Source organism: Pocillopora verrucosa, chromosome 14 (genome assembly GCF_036669915.1).
Source record: "Pocillopora verrucosa isolate sample1 chromosome 14, ASM3666991v2, whole genome shotgun sequence".
NCBI lineage: Eukaryota > Metazoa > Cnidaria > Anthozoa > Scleractinia > Pocilloporidae > Pocillopora > Pocillopora verrucosa.
The window spans coordinates 15,051,868-15,067,833 of record NC_089325.1 but is presented as its reverse complement, the minus strand read 5'-3'; the positions used below and the strand labels follow the sequence as shown (position 1 = coordinate 15,067,833).

At 37.6% G+C, this 15,966-nt stretch overlaps 2 protein-coding genes across 4 annotated transcripts in view; one reads left to right on the top strand and one right to left on the bottom strand.

Annotated features, from left to right (window-relative positions):
- Window positions 1-841: 841 nt before the first annotated feature.
- On the bottom strand, window positions 842-6,802 carry LOC131777423 (uncharacterized). Of its 3 annotated transcripts, none has more exons than XM_059093736.2 (4): window positions 6,654-6,802; window positions 2,812-2,918; window positions 1,928-2,020; window positions 842-1,137 (listed from the first exon to the last, which is right to left on the bottom strand). In XM_059093736.2, the coding sequence occupies exons 2-4, from the start codon at window positions 2,902-2,904 to the stop codon at window positions 1,039-1,041; spliced, it is 285 nt and encodes a 94-aa protein (XP_058949719.2). In that variant the 5' UTR covers window positions 2,905-2,918; window positions 6,654-6,802; the 3' UTR covers window positions 842-1,038. The 3 variants fall into 3 exon arrangements, with proteins under 3 accessions (XP_058949719.2, XP_058949725.2, XP_058949712.2); XM_059093742.2 differs by having other exon boundaries at window positions 6,647-6,760; XM_059093729.2 differs by lacking the exon at window positions 6,654-6,802 and having other exon boundaries at window positions 2,812-2,978.
- Window positions 6,803-11,087: 4,285 nt separating this feature from the next.
- The window catches only part of LOC131777387 (mucin-22), a 21,884-nt gene continuing 17,005 nt past the window's right edge, over window positions 11,088-15,966 (top strand). The window contains 3 exon segments of the mRNA XM_066160889.1: window positions 11,088-11,373; window positions 11,562-11,766; window positions 15,930-15,966. The exon segment at window positions 15,930-15,966 is cut by the window's right edge and continues 274 nt beyond it. Of these exon segments, the coding sequence (XP_066016986.1) occupies window positions 11,577-11,766; window positions 15,930-15,966 (227 nt within the window). The 5' untranslated portion in view covers window positions 11,088-11,373; window positions 11,562-11,576.

Here is a 15,966-nt window from a genome sequence, read left to right as displayed (position 1 = left end):
GTTTCTATTCAACGTTTACTTCAAGTGCGACCTCGTTTGAAAGTGTCAATCATTCTCAAGTCGAAAACTTTTCATTAAATGTTATTATCCGAAAATAAGTGCCCACCAGTGACATCAACAATGTACAGTCCATAGATCAAGATATAAATTTCAAATAAATATCATATGCAATGAAACTCGCAGAAACTTCTTATCAGATCTGAAATGAGGAAATTAACAGGATATTTCTTTTCTTGTCACCATGCCACAGGAAGTAGAGTCGAGTAGTTTTAATTTCAATGTCTTTACCGAAGTTCCTATCCCAGAATGTTTGAGCCATTCAATTTGAAAACTCTGTTTATTCAGATGTAATATTTCCCAAGAAAGTGCCACAAGATTTGTAAAAAACTAAGTACTTTATAAAGGGAAGTTATTTCGGAACAGCGTTTCGTGTCAGTCACACACAAAATGTGTTATCGCAGTCACTGAAACTGTGAAGTCTTGTCGGTAAGTAGTTTAAGTAAAAAAAGACATAAACAAACGCAGCTTTCTTTTCTGGAATAACTTTTTATGACGCTTCTTTCTTCAATTGAAAAGTCGCACAAAATTGCTCGTTATGTATCAAGTTATACAATTAAATATAATTAAAAAAAAGAAAAAAAAACAGAATTCCTCCTTTCGTTGTGAGGGGTAAATTTATTTCGTTTCTGCCAATATTGGATTGAGTAGCGATATGAAATGGCTGTGTTGTGTCAGACTAGTAGTCATACTGCTCGAGGGCTTTTCCTTTACTAAAAAACAAATTAAACAAAGAAAGAAACGAAAAGAGACAAAAACAGACAGACGCACAAGTCGCAAAACGTAATTTGCAAAGACCTTTATTTCCTAGACCGCCTTTGTATACTTAAAACAAACAAATATACATGCCTGAAAGTAAATCTTCTAAAATTGATTGGGACATTTCTACTGATTCTTGTTTGATTTTTAACATATATTAACCCCTATACTAAATACATTCTGTTCCTTTTTTAATTCCTTGGTTGAGAGAAAAAGAGCCTTTCAGGCTTCTGTGAATCCTTTAGTGCACGTCATCGCAGACTCCAAATTATCTCCAGCGTCAACAACACATTTCTCGATGGCCTGAAATTCCTCACGGAACTATAAAATAGAGACAATATTGTTAAGGGTCACGCATCTCTCTGAAAAAAGTAAATACCCCGAGATCTTTTGGGAGATTTGCCTGATGGTTGTATAATTTAAGATTGTCATGATGTTTCTCTGGGGACCATTCATCCTCTATCAACTGGGGAGGGGAGGGCCGGGGTTGGAGGACTCTGGTGGGACCACACGGTTTTCAGAACGGCAGTCGTTGCCAAAAACGTATGATGGAAAATAATAATGAAAATTGATTGACAAGTCTCTGCCTATGATGAGGGGCAGGGGGGTGGTGGAACATGAAAATATTCCAGAGCTCCTCCCTTAGGCGAGAACTAATGACTGGGAAATGTTGTTGACAAAGTTGCTGCTCATTCCCAAACAAGATGCAGTTGTAGGCTGTCACTCATATTTGTGAGTTACTGCTTTAGCAATCATTTATGCAAGTATAAAGTCAAAGAATTAAAAATTTCATAAAGAAGAACAAATTTATAAGTTAACAGATAAACAAGTAGGCAAACATTAAGAATTGTGGTTCATTAGATAACTTACTAACTCAGTTTTCCATTTATTCAGTTAAATGAATTCCTTATATATCTATTCTTTCATTCGGTTTTTTTATCCACTAAAAGTAGAAAACAGAATATATGCGGATTTCAAGGTGCCAATATATTCCAAGGTTTGCAGACCAAGCATTTGTTTTAATCCCCTCATCATGGATGTCAAATTGAAGTCTGTGCAATAATTTGGAGTAATTAGCCCCAAAAGTTTACAGAACGTAGTAATAACTTACCGACGGAATACAGGTTTTGTACACATCCTGAAAGCAGCCGCTTATCCCTCTATCGGGATTTTGTTTGCACTGGAGGAAATACGGCTTGCAAATCTGTGGGGATGATTTTTGATAAATCATTCGCTTATAGGATATTTCATATACACGTATAGTTTGATCAAATACAAAAATGCCAGCTGTTAATTTCGGATAAATTATTTATCAGATTACTTCAATGCCACCATTCTGGAAGTGAGACAGCATATCGAGACCATCTTTCGTTATCGATGTTTTCAAGGGTGTTTACAAAATAGCATACAAACTATCGAATATTATATTTTCAAAAACGTTGAAAAGTGTTTAAAGCTATGTGAATCCCTCGAATGGACATGGTGGCATAGAAAGCGACCAGATGAAAATTTGAGGAACGAAAAACATTATGCCATGCTCGCACTCTTCTCGTTCTTGAGTCACTCGAGATGTTCCGAAAGGTTTCCATATTGCTCGAACCCACGGCTCGTGCTCTCAACTTTCAAAACGTCCCTCGTGCGCAAAAATTCCAGAACGTACTCGTAATCGTGCACTTACACGTATGTACACAAATTCAATCGACATTGATTACAAATAATTTAAAGGGACAAAGAGAAAAACTCATGTGTTATAATAAACTTCCTCTTCAGAATATAATTTTTCAGTCTTCATCAGTATTTTATTTTTGCACTTCAGTTTAAAATTTTGAATTGTCATTTCCATAGAGAAAACTGTCAAATTATATCGGCGGCTACGATCCAAAATTGTTGAGCTGAGACGGTTAGAATGTAACATTGCAGCTGGTATAATGAAAGACGATAACACACACCAAAGAGAGAAAAAAGATATATATGTCTGAGTAAAAACACCCTCACCTGGGCAGCCGCTTTGTAAATGTAATCAGGAGTCTTCTTTGCTTTGGCTTGAAACATCACGGACAAAATAAGTATTAACACCAGGCTCTTCATTTTGTCGGAAAATTCTGTAAAAATTTGAACAAGTAGGCGAGGAGTAAACCGAAGGACTGATTAAGATATGCAAAACGGGAAGACAAAGCATCACCTCGTAATCAAGTCAATAATTAATTCAGTTTACTTTTAACCCTAAAATTATAGCCAATAAACTTTGCCTAAATAAATCAATTCAGTGCTCCATAGGCTCCTTGGCCAAATAGCAGACAGATCGGATAAGCTCCAGGATGAAATGTTTTCTGAAATCACGTTCCTAAGATAAGAACTAATTATGGGAAATTCGTTACCCAAATTCATGGCCGTGTAATTTGGAATTCAATAAATGAAGATATCAAAAGCTCAACCTCATCCTCTTTCAAGCGCAAATTAAAGTATCAACTTCTCATCTCACCCTCAATATTTCTAGCAGTATGTGCGCTGTCTACTAATTTTTTCTAAACTTCATTTACATACTTTACACATCGTAAGCTCTTTGTTTCAACTATACCGGCCATAAACTGCAAAATTACATAATCAAGAGGCAACTTGAGATTTTTACCCAACTAAGGTTAGCGATTGGGCTCTGACGAAGGGCTAACGCTCGAAACGTCAGCTTTTTTATTTTTTATGATGGCAAATTTACGTTTTCAACTCAGTTGTTAACACTAAATTACCTGCTATACACTCTCCCACCGACGCAGGACCACAGTTTTTTTTTAAACTTACCCGCTTTAAGGTTATTTTGGGCCGTCAGTTACCACCTTACTTTCATAATTTTAAAATATTGTGACATTTTTAACTGTAGTCAAGGTAAGGGATAAATAAAGTTCGTTCAGTAAAGTAAATGGTTTGAACCCAGGAGTATCAGTAGTTCGTGTAGTGTGATCGTCCGGGTGAGTGTAGTTCTGAAAAGAACTGTTGTTGTCACCAACAACAGTTTTTTTCAGAACTACACTCACCCGGACGATCACACTACACGAACCAAAGTTCGTTCAGTTGTTGAATTGATTGTGCTAGTTTTTTCATCGGACATGCAAGGAGAATATCGAAAGCATTACAAGCACGTAACACGGAACACAAACGATGTCTGTGGTAGAAAAAATTAAGTTTTCGAAATGCTCCCCTACGACTTCGTTGCCGATAACAATTATTTGTTGATCTTCCTTGCCGCCGACAAAGGATACCGCTGCGTTAAAGATTCAGTAGGGAGTTGAAGAAAACCACGACGGCAACGGCAACAGAACGTCAATAAATAGAAGGTTGAATGAGCAGAACGATGGCTGTGCACGTGCGTTGTAAATCTTTGTAAATTTCTTAGCGTCCTGCACAACAACAACGTGAAATGACCAAACTTTGCGTCGTCCGGAGAAAGTGAACGACGATGGCTAATTTTGTAAATTTCTATTAACGCTGTGTTCCATACCCAGTTGCGCGAAATAGTTTTGACAGTAAGCAACAAACTAAATGACTTGAGAGTATCGCGAGAATCGGAGGTAAAACCGATAGAAGTTTCTTTTTAATTGACGTTGCCTACGGCGTCGCCGTCGTCTTTATTTAAACTCCTTACTACTATGGACTTTAAGAAAACCACCAAGGCGACGGCAAAGAGATCGTAACAAAACAAAAGATCTAATGACAAGAACAAAAGCAAAGCGCGTGCGTTTTAAAACTTTGCACATTTCTTAGCCGTCTTTTTTGTTGGGAAACCTTGACAGCAATTTCGTCACACTTTTACTTAGAAGTCAGCACTACATTCATATGTTATGATGAATGGATAATACGTGTACGCATCAGACTATTGGTTATTGGTGACATCTGAAATCCCGTACTGACCTCCGTACGCAAAGACTTGTTAACTCATTGGTCTTAACCACTTCGACAAACTAAATGCTGGATATGCTTTTTGAAGAGAATTCGAAGCTGATGAAAAGCTTCTTAAATTGAGCCAAGAGTTCCAACAAGACTCAGTTAACTGCAAGAGTCTTCTGACACCGTTAAAAAAATATATTAAAGATAAATGCAGCGCTATTGCAGTATCGCTAACTCTGTAAATTATGTGGCGTATTTAACGCCAATCTTTATTATTCAACTAATTATTCAACTTTCAGACACTGTTCGAATTCCGATTTTCTGATTGGCTGATTTGCACCTCATGATACAGGGTTGTGACGGAACAACCTCCTTGATGTCATTGTCGTGGGATAGCCGTGGTTGAAATTCAACACACCACTGTCATTACACCATGGCTTCGGCTGACTCAAAGTTTCACGATTTGTCAGATGCAGACATTGATTCCCCTATCGATGATGCAATTCCTAAAAACACCAAGAAAGCAACTGCTTGGGAAATATCTGTTTTGAAGGTAACGTTGCGAATTTTAAATTTTTTATTGAACCTAGGTGAGGTGTTTTTGCGTGTTGTCAACAGGTTGGCCAGCTTTGTTGGTTTCAATGCAGTGTTTCTTTGTGCAGTGTATGTAATTTGAATAATAAAAATGTCATGGCTGGTAATAATAAACGATATTGTAATAAATGGTTCAGTGTCGCCATTTACACCTGTTGGAAATTGAACTACAAAAAGCGACACCTCACAGAAATTTTAAAACTGGAAAACGAACAAAAAATTCGATGTCACATCATTCAATTTTCCAGGATTTTAGATGCCTTTTACGCACAATGAAGGGAATAAATTAAAGAAGGGTTCCTTTTTCTTCACTCAAGACAAAACAATTCATTTCCTAAATAAAGATCCTTCAAGTTTGATTCTACGGATTGAAAACCAAACTATGAGTCTTACTGCTTAACTTGAACTTAAAATGTTTTTATCGACATAGCTTAGTTGGTCGGAACATTTTCAAGCGTTGACTGATGTGGTGGGTCGGCTCCTGGCAAAATTATAGCATTAATATCCCCATTTGATGTTAACTTTTCATTTGAATGCGCTGTGCGTCTCCTCAAAACCTATTCTTCTTTCGTCGTTTCCCTTCTCCAGTTTTAATTTCGTAACCAGACTGAGATCAGATTCTAGTTTTTTTGCAGCTAAAGACTAGTACAAATATTATCATGATTTATATCAATGCTTTGTAGGAATTGAAACTGAGGTGACAAAATCGCATCACCTGTTCGACGATTTAGTTTGTTCTCAATGTGTCGGTTACGCAAATTGACCTAGCGAAACAAAATTGGCCTCTGGAAAATATCCAACCGACGACCGAAATAGAAAATCAAGACAAGAAGGAAAATATTAATATATTGACCTCTAAAATTTGGGATGGAAATTGATAGAAATATTTACTGCTTCACTCAGAGACGAAGAGACAAATCTAGATGGTTTTGAAGACTCGAAGCCAGTTTCGCCACTCTTACAAGAGCTTTTTCATGTTCCTTTGCTACGTAAAGCAGACCAAGAAATCATTAGGTCAAACAGATGGCCGAGAAAACTGTTTAGATTTAACAACCTTGCTCTATTTCTTCCCTATCTATAAGTTCTGATAATCTCGGAAAAGTCTCACAAATGTACGTAGAAACTCCTTAATGACGAATTTTACATATCATCTATGGAAGATTTTAACGTTTGACCGAGCGACTAATATCAGGTTGAATGACGGGTGAAAACCGCAAACATGAGGTAATAAAAAACTGTCTCAAATTTAACGCGTTACTCCGTCAAAATGAACTACTTCTCTGTTCAAACGAAATCTGACAAAGATTAAAATAACACTCAAAACTTTACATGATAAATATTTAACAAGTGTGCTCACCGCTAACCTGTTAACTGCGATTGAAGAAAAGATCTTGGACATACAGAGGAACAGCAGCGAACTGGGGCTCTTCCGGGAGTTGATGATTTTAAAAACGATCAGGTGTATTCAATATGTTTCTGAATGGATTGTATGTGAGCCTCATTAAATTTTATGATTTCACTTAACTGCAGAATCTTCAAGTTAATTGCTATCCGCGGATTCAAAAGCCGAGTAGCAATTAGCAGAACTTCTTTGTTGAAATTCACCATTATGCAACAAGCTGCAGGTATTCTCTATTCTTAAACTAACATGTGCTAGTGGCCTGTCAATCTGTCACAGCCGGTTAATTTGTTTTTATAGAAACAAAAACAAAGACGAAGTTTCTGTTTAAATTATGTTTTAAAAGCGAATAACTTGAATCGCACCGCCTTTTCGCCGGCTGAGGGAGATTTCAATGCGGAAAATATCTCTCAGTGAGTGGTTTTTAGATGAAAAAAACTTTTAATAACCACTTCGGGAGCCCAACTCGCTTTGAAAAGCAGCATTACATTAGGAGATATTTCCTGTTTTTATTCAAGAATGCCGAAGTTTCTAACCTTTTATTCCTACTTCAATTACAGTCCAAGGGAGGTATCTGAACTGAAATCCAATTTTTAAAAAGGATCTGTGAGGCCGCCGTTCAACTTGTCAATCCAATTTTAATAAAAAAGAAGAGATAAGTACGTCAGGAATAAATTAACCTGAAAAGAAATAAATGAAGTGAAGAAATATCTTACTTTGAAGTACCCAATAGATCAGGTGATAAAAACATCAACAATGACCTTAAAGCATACAAGTTAGTTCTAATATATCGTTTCCAAGACATATTCCATTTAATATGAAATGTCGTTGGAGTGATCATCTGTATATGGCAACACTCATATGGGAAACAAAATTGTGGACAGAGCTAGAGATTGCATGTCTTGCCAAACAAAGAAGATAATGGACAGGGTAATTTGGTATTACCAACGAGTTGACAACGTAAATTGGCCACCGTAAAGAGTTTCAAAGCTGACGTTTCGAGCGTGAGCCCTTCGTCATTCGCTCTGACGAAGGGCTAACGCTCGAAACGTCAGCTTTGGAACTCTTAACAGTAGCCAATTTATGTTATCAACTCGTCGATAATACCAAATTACCCTGTTATACTATCCCACCCACGCTGCACCGCGGTTTCGGTAAAGACTTACTCCCCTTTAAAATAATGGACTGTCTTGTTCTGAGCCCTACACCCGCAATATATATCCATATGAATAAGCATTTTTCTGCTGAGAATTCTTTTTGACGAAGTTGTCACAGTAATTTAACATTTCAACTTCTAGTTTACACATGGAAATGGTCACCAATTGCTACTGTACCCTAAAAATTATCGTTAAATTATCAAAATGCTCCGGCCAAGCTGTAAAGCAGTCGGGATTGCAAGGAGTCTCACTCGCAGCGGTTTTTTGGATGTCATGCAACGTTGTTTCGGGGGAACGTTGCGTGACATCCAAAAAACGGCTGCGAGGGAGACTAGGATTATAGGAGCTTGTTCTCACATAAGATTGGCATGATTGTGATTCTTAGTTAAGATTTAGCATTAAAAGTTCAACACATATGTTTATCTAAGGTAAAAGGGTCATCCTCTCTTTCCTAGTCTTTTGCCTATTGATCGTTTGTGATAAGAGGCTCTTGAATCATGTTACAGTTCACCAATTAGGTTTTCACAGTTAACGATTTAGACCGGGAAGAGACATTCGATCGCACAGACAATTACGTATGATCGTTCGTATGAGCAAAATAATTACAGGTGAAGAGTGGAAGGAAGTTAGAAACCTTGGAAAAACCTCGCGCAAACAATGGCCTAATGCAAGCTGAAATCAGAAGAGAGCATCGATCGAACAAGTCTGTATAAAAGTTTGCTCTTCTCTTATTTTAGTGTGGCCAAGATTTGTGACTGCCATATTTAAAACGCGGATTACGGGATTTAGACTGGCATTAAAATAAACTGAGGAATGAATATGAAAGGAACAGAAAGAAAAAAAAAACAGATACTCAAACATAACATTTTTAAAACCAGCATTGCTTTTTGACTTATACACGGTATACTGAATTTTTCAAAAGAGCAGCATCTTCATTTTGCAATTTAGAATTTTATTCTTTGACCGTGGGCCAACATGCAATGATGCTCAATTATATTGACAATAATTACGTGTTTTCCGAGAGTGAGGAAGTTACAAAATATTCTTATTCTTCTAAGCGGTATAGCTTATCACAGTATCAAATGATTAAAATAAAATCAAGTTAATTCAGCTGGAAGTTGCTTCGTCACATCCGCTGGTGCGTGTGCTTTTAAAATTATTCATTAATCTTTTCGAAATCCGGATCAAACTGCTCAAGTCAGGTCATCGGACTAATTAATGCTTATTCCGTAAAGAGGATAAATTTACTTTCCGACAAATGTTACTGCAGTCTTGAAAAGTGTTTCAAAATTTATGTATCACAATTTGAAAGAAGCACTTTCATTGAGATCCTCAAAAACAAACAGCCACGCGTCGATGAGTGCAAGCAAGTGCTACAAACTTGTTTACACGTGTCCTGCCTTTTAATGAGAGAAAATATATACAAATGCGACGGATGAACTGTGAAGAATATTTAAGACTTCCTCGTCGCTTTCTATGACAATTGTACGCTTTTTGCGAGACCCGTGGATGTTTACTACTAGGCCGTCGAAGATTAAAAATTGTTAATAAGAAATACTACTGCCGATACAATCACTTCGGATGTTTACATTCAATGCGGAAGGTTAGTTTTTTTTTTAAAGTTTGTTTGTCTCTAACAAGGGAATCTAATTAATGATGCTACTGCTTCACTTACTTTAGCAGAAGCTAAATCTTTGGTTAGACGGTGTGAATCTACGGAATTCGGCTGACAAAACAATGCAAGCAGTGAATTTCTGGCAAGGTGGATCATCATTATAACGATTCGAACGGGGAACAGTAATTCAAGTTGCCTCATTTTCTCACAACAGTTTGAAGTTTGGGGCTTTTATAGCAACTTCGTAATTTCTTAATCCTTTATCAGTGTCTAAAACCTTCTCGATTAAGACTAGATTATTTACGATTCATTAACATTTATTCGTATCTATGGCTTCCTGTTTTATTTTCTTAATTTTCATCCTCAAAGATCCCTAAATTAGATCTAAATTTAATCATATATATTGTATGTGTTCAGTTTGCACCTAGTCGATGGAAACAGACTGGTAATCAATCTTAACACATCCCACTCCGAGGCGGGTCTACTCTCAGCACATTAACTTCTATATGAAGTTATAATTATTTCCATTTGAATCACATCCGGTATAATTTAATCCACAGACTTATATAGTTATTTCTTTTCTTAGACACTTAACGAATCCAAATTTATATAGATATTTTAATTAATATAGTATTAATTACTTAAATATTGTACAATTTGTTGTAAATTAGTATCAGGTAGGTCCACATCAGCTTCGGCTGCGTGACTCTTAACCTGCATTACCAAATAAGTTATGTTGTTATAAATCTAGACTTTCACTCAAAAAAACCAGCACTGTGGTTGGTTGATTCTTGGTCACGTGCCCCTAATCAAATTCAAATGTAGCCCAACCAGGATTCAAACAAAAACAAGTTTTTCTTCTAAGTTTTCATGATGCGCAGATCTCAGCTATTAGGATATTTATACAAGAAAAATTGGCTTTTTATTAACCAAGCGTCCGCGAGAAGCCATCGTCAAAAGAGATGGCAAGAAGTTTACTGTCTTCTGTAGTGTCGCGGCAAGAACGAAAAAATCATATCGCAACAAAAAAATTATTTGTTTCAAAAGGCATTCTCTTTTCTTTTCTTTTCTGTATGATGCGCCTAATAATCTCTCATGAAAATGTCGAATTTCGAAGATTATGCAAAACGAACAAACAGTAGCATCGGGTCAAAATCGGGTGAAGCTCGGCAATCTATCGTTACACTTCCTCAATCACCCTTACGTATTGACGACGTATGTGGCAGTAACCACAAAAAAAAACCATCTGAACAATCTTAAATATAAGAGTGACTAATACTGAGCAGTAATCTTGCTTTCATCATTTACGCACATCCAATGGATTTTAATTCATTCTGTGGTTGAAAGGTCACCTCTCTGACCTGATTGACGCTAAGCTTGTGTTCTGCTTGGTTGATGGTGTGTCGTGTTTCTACTCAGTCCACATTGTTCGTCGAATGCAAATACTAGAGGAAAAGTACACACACTATTAAAAATAAGTATTATATTATATTGTTTCCGTGGTTACAAATTGCATCCTCCTTTGCTGAGACGGAGTTTGTGTCCAAGGAAAAATGATGTGTTCATTTCCGGACTTTTTCGTAAAAGGCAAATATTACCTGACAAGGAATAACAAATATAGGTACAATAATTAAGCAATTCTATGACCAAATGCTTTTATCTACACAGGAAAAACGTGAATAGATGCCTAAGAATCTATGGCCCTTTATCCGCTTCGAAAAAGCGCAGGGTGTAAGGAAAACCGCTGAATCAAGTGCACGAGTGCACTTATTTATATTGCGTTGCTTAAAACAGCTGCGACGATACGTCAACGCAATCATTTTGATACAACTGTTGAATAAGGCAAGGTTTCGAAGTTTTGAAGTAGAAAGAAGGAAATACATCACCTTTGGAATCAGCCGAGCTTCTTCAAGGTAAATGTACTTTCCAGTGAATGGTTTGAGAACTGATGGAGGCGCAAATTTCAATTAAATTCTGCAAAATTTCTAGTACATCCGGTGGAGTGTAAAACCCTTTTGAAGCGTGTTCATGAGCATGTTTTGAGAAAGTGAGGCGAAAAAATAATAAGCTGTTCTGTTTGTTTACACGTTTCTCTACGCAGGAGACAGCAGGAATCATGTTCACGAAAATCTCAGCATTCGGCGCCTTGATGCTGTTCTACAGCTCTTACTTGGCGAGGGTGAATTGTCAAAACAAATGTCTTGGTGTCCACAATTATTGCCCCGGCGGTTATAGAATGCAATCCAAATGTGTAGATGGGTCTTGCGTTTGTAACAGTCAAGACTACGATTACCACTCTTGTTTGCGTAAGTCATCTTGGAATTACTTTCAAGCTTCAAGTTTATTGTTTGTCATGCCAGTCAATTCTCCATCTTTTTATTCTTCCCGCTTCCTCGTTCGCTTACCCTAACAAACGATCATTACAACATTACTTAATCACAATCAATCGCTCCTCACCTTTAACATGCAAACTTTCATTGTCTTAGGGTTTTATCTAAGAATCTTTGAACAAAAAAAAGTCGAGTTCAAGCGCAAAACTAACACGATTGAGAATCGTTTCGATCGTTACGATTTAATGCGAAATACGAGCCGTGGGGGCAGTTAAAGGTCATAATTGATTGATTGATTTCAATACATAACCAGCGTCTGTGTAGAAATTGCGGAAGTGCCTTTTTGAAAGATAGACGGCGATCGTGAACGAATTTAAAACTTGGTAGTAGTAGTAGTAGTAGATCTTTATTTAAACTCGGTTAAGAATCTTCAGTTATACTAACAGCATTTTAATTACAATCATTTGTAAAAATTAAAATAACTATAAAAACTGATTTACAAGATTGCCGAGTGGGAATCGAATGTTTCAAGTGCGCGGTTGATTTCCTTCTTAAACTGCCCAATTGATCTAGTCGCCCTAATATTCTCAGGAAGAGAATTCCACAGTAAGGCACCGCTATGGTCAAAGCTACGTTTCAAATATTCAGTACGCGGCTTGGGCAAGTTTAACTTACGGAAAGAATCACGCAAGTCATAGTCTGTGAGTTGCTCACTGTATAAATCATGCAAGTACACTGGGGCTAACCCGTTGAGGGATTTAAACATCATTATAGCTTTTTGCTTTCTTCTTCCCAATGATAGCTGGTCCCACTTCAAAGTTTCAAGAAGCAGGCTTGAGTTTACCTCACAGCTGGCTTGCAGAATAACCCTAACTGCTCGGTTTTGCAGTTATTTGTAGTTTCTCACACAGATAAGAACTAAATCCATCCCAAACGGGGGCACAGTAATCGAAATGAGGTTGGATTAAAGCGTTATATATTTGTACTGCAGTGGACTGAGAAATGAGGGACCTAATGCGCCTCAGAGCACCTATTGCCGAGGATATCTTTCTGCATAGTTCTTTGATGTGATTAGACCGTGAAAGTCGGTCATCAATAATTAAACCTAATGATTTGGCATGCTCAACCCTGCAAATTGGATGGCCATCTAATTGGATATTAATCTCACTACAATTTTCTGAAAGAAACTTTTGACGAGTACTAATCACCATAAACTGAGTTTTCGCGATGTTTAGACTAAGCTTATTGGCTTTTAGCCAGCTGTAAAAATTATTAAGTTCAGAATTTGTTGCTTGTTCGAGTTCGGCAAAAGTGCAACCAGGGACGGTGATTTTAGTATCGTCAGCAAACAGGAAATATCGAGGCAATCAGGAAGATCATTTATATATATTAAAAAGAGCAGAGGTCCCAGTATACTTCCCTAAGGAACCCCGCAGGTTAATCTACTTGCACTGGATAACGCTCCATTGACACTGCATTTTTGGGATCTATTACATTAGTAGGACGCAAAAACTCGTAAAGCACTTTGATCAACCCCATAGTTCGCAAGTTGCCGCAAAATTATTTCGTGATCGATTGTATCAAAGGCCTTTTTAAGATCAATAAATAGCACGCCATTTAAGAGACCGTTGTCCATATTAATTGACCAGTTGTTCGTTGTCTCAAGCAGCGCTGTTAGCGTGCTGTGCGTTGATCGAAAGCCAGATTGGTGCGTATTCAAGAGGCTATTATCCTGAAGATATTGATAAAGTTGACGATAAATAACTTTTTCGAAAATTTTTGAGACGAGTGGCAATACTGATATTGGTCGATAGTTCCCTTGTTCACGCTTGAATCCTTTCTTAAACAGCGTTGTAACTTTGGCAATTTTCTACTCGTTTGGAGTGGTCTTTTTAACAGGAGGCCAAAGGAATGAACAAGATCGATTGCAATGAAATTTTATGGTTAATTTAACTAAAAAAGCAATGAAATTTACCTTTTCTGTTCCCTACGGTCAAATGATATCATTATGACGTTAAAATTGACTTCAAGATCGAGCATTCTATGTTTTTCTTATGTGACCCTCCACGGGATTTCAGGGAATAAGGTGAACGCACGCACACGGTACACTAGAACGCTAAAACAAAAGAAAAAGCTTTTAACACGTTAGCTGCGTGTAAGTTACTTGTCTCCTTAACTTCGCAGCCATTGTCTTGGTTCGCACGGTAAAAACAAAGGAACGTGTTAAGATCTTGCTCGCAACTTTGCACGATCTAACAAGGTGACTGTGCCAATATTATAACACGCCAGCTTCGCTCCGGTTAAGCTGGGTTGTATAACAGCGTTTATTTATTTTAAAAATGCCGGTTTGCATAGAGTGACGAACAGCGACCGCATAGGAGACGTGGAGCCGGGAAACTGTTGCTAAAGGATTTGCAAAGATTCGGTTCTGGGCTTATTAACTTCGTGAAGCGATGAGAATTTATATTTTACAAGGTGAGAATTAAGTTTTCAAAAAGTAATTCATGTGTTCAAACTGAGCTCTTCTGGATCTTGTGAAACATGTCGTGCTCACTGAATTCCTTGGTGAAATCATAAGGGAAAGAGCTGTGATTTTCCGTGAATGTTTCCTTTTTTATTACAACTTTCGGATAGGACAGAAGATCTTCTTCATTTTCGCTTATATTCTGTAAGTAATGTATTTTACAAACACCATTCTCACAATTAAGAAGCTGACAAACACAAGGAACAAAGTAAGCTGGATTGTAGAAGATAAGCTTGCGTGTTAAGGAACAACGGAACTTAGGGTGTGAAAAAAAAAATCCAGCGTGTTATAGAGAAAATGCCCTACCGTGTTAGACAGATATGAACAATGGCTACAGCACGTTTTCCAAAATCAATTGTTTTCATGCGCATATGTGTACGGTAAACGTGTCATGCCATTGGCGTGCAAGCGTGTTATAACGCGCCGTGAGCGTGCGTTCACCTTATTTCCTGAAATCCCGTGAGGAATCCCATATTTTCAAACATGATTTACCAGCACAAGAACGCATCAAAGAGGCACACGGATTTTTTTCTCTCGCTAGAAGTAAGCTGACATTTTTTCCCTCCTTCTTGAAGTCAACATCTAACTTTCTTCTGTGCAATGATTAACGATCAAAGCAAGTGATTATGTAAAATGACGGTGGAGCGCTTAAATTCAATTGCGTGTCGAACCCGAGACTGTCAGATCAAAACGAAAGATTTACACGAGACAGTGAGATCTGGGGGTACAACAATCAAATATTTTTTAGCTTTTAAATGCTCGATAAAGGTGTATTATATAGAAGCGATTGGTTTCAGTTTTGCAAGTAATTTCTTGAAAGAGTTGCGCGAGTTTTTGTGGCCGAAAACAGCGCGTACTAAAGCGGAAACAACAAACAAAAGTAATCTCGGACAAATTGTGAATTATATAAATTGCGTATAAAATATGCTTCTGCCTTTGTGGGTTTTTAAAAGTATAAGAGATTTGACGATAAAAAGCCAACGTCACGGCAAAGAAATTTGAAACGCACGTGAGGTATGGAAGGCGCGGTGGTCGAGTAGTCAGGACACTGGACCTTCACCCGCTCAAACTTAAGCTTTGGGTTGCGTTACTGACTTGGTTTACTGTGAAGTGTTCTCGACCGAGGCAGTTTACTCACCCAGCGTCTCTCTCAACCCTGGATGTGTTCTGAAATGATTACCGAAGAAATATAAACAACCAGACGTTAAGTAACCCTGCGATGCACTGGCACCTGGTCGAAGCAATGGCGGGAAGGGAAAGGTCCCAATACTTTTGCGCCTCTCATGATACAGTGAAATCGAGGTTTGGTGTTACCAACTGAATTGATCGTATTAATTTGCCACTATAAAGAGATTCTAAGATTCTAACACAGTTTCGTCGGAGCAAATCGGCCTCGCTCTGACGAGGGGCTAATCCTAGGAACGTCAGCTGTAGAATTTCTTCATAGTGATCGATTGATATTGCCTGAACTCAGGCAATAAATTCAAATTATCTTGTAATGTCCTCCACAGATGTACCACCAAGTTTCTTTAGAAACTTACCCCTTTATTCGTATATGCCATGTTTAATTCAGGTTATATTATAGTTGTTTTTGTATTAACGTTTATTTCCTCAGCGGATACAAAAGGATGCAAAGTATCAGTGGATGCTGC

What these genes read in the sequence shown, in the direction of transcription:
- LOC131777423 (XM_059093736.2), bottom strand. Translation starts at nt 2,904, where the DNA reads ATGAAGAGCCTGGTGTTAATACTTATTTTGTCCGTGATGTTTCAAGCC. An exon ending in TTTACAAAGCGGCTGCCCAG is followed by an intron (nt 2,021 to 2,811) that starts GTGAGGGTGTTT and finishes TCATCCCCACAG; the next exon opens with ATTTGCAAGCCGTATTTCCT. An exon ending in ACAAAACCTGTATTCCGTCG is followed by an intron (nt 1,138 to 1,927) that starts GTAAGTTATTAC and finishes TCTATTTTATAG; the next exon opens with TTCCGTGAGGAATTTCAGGC.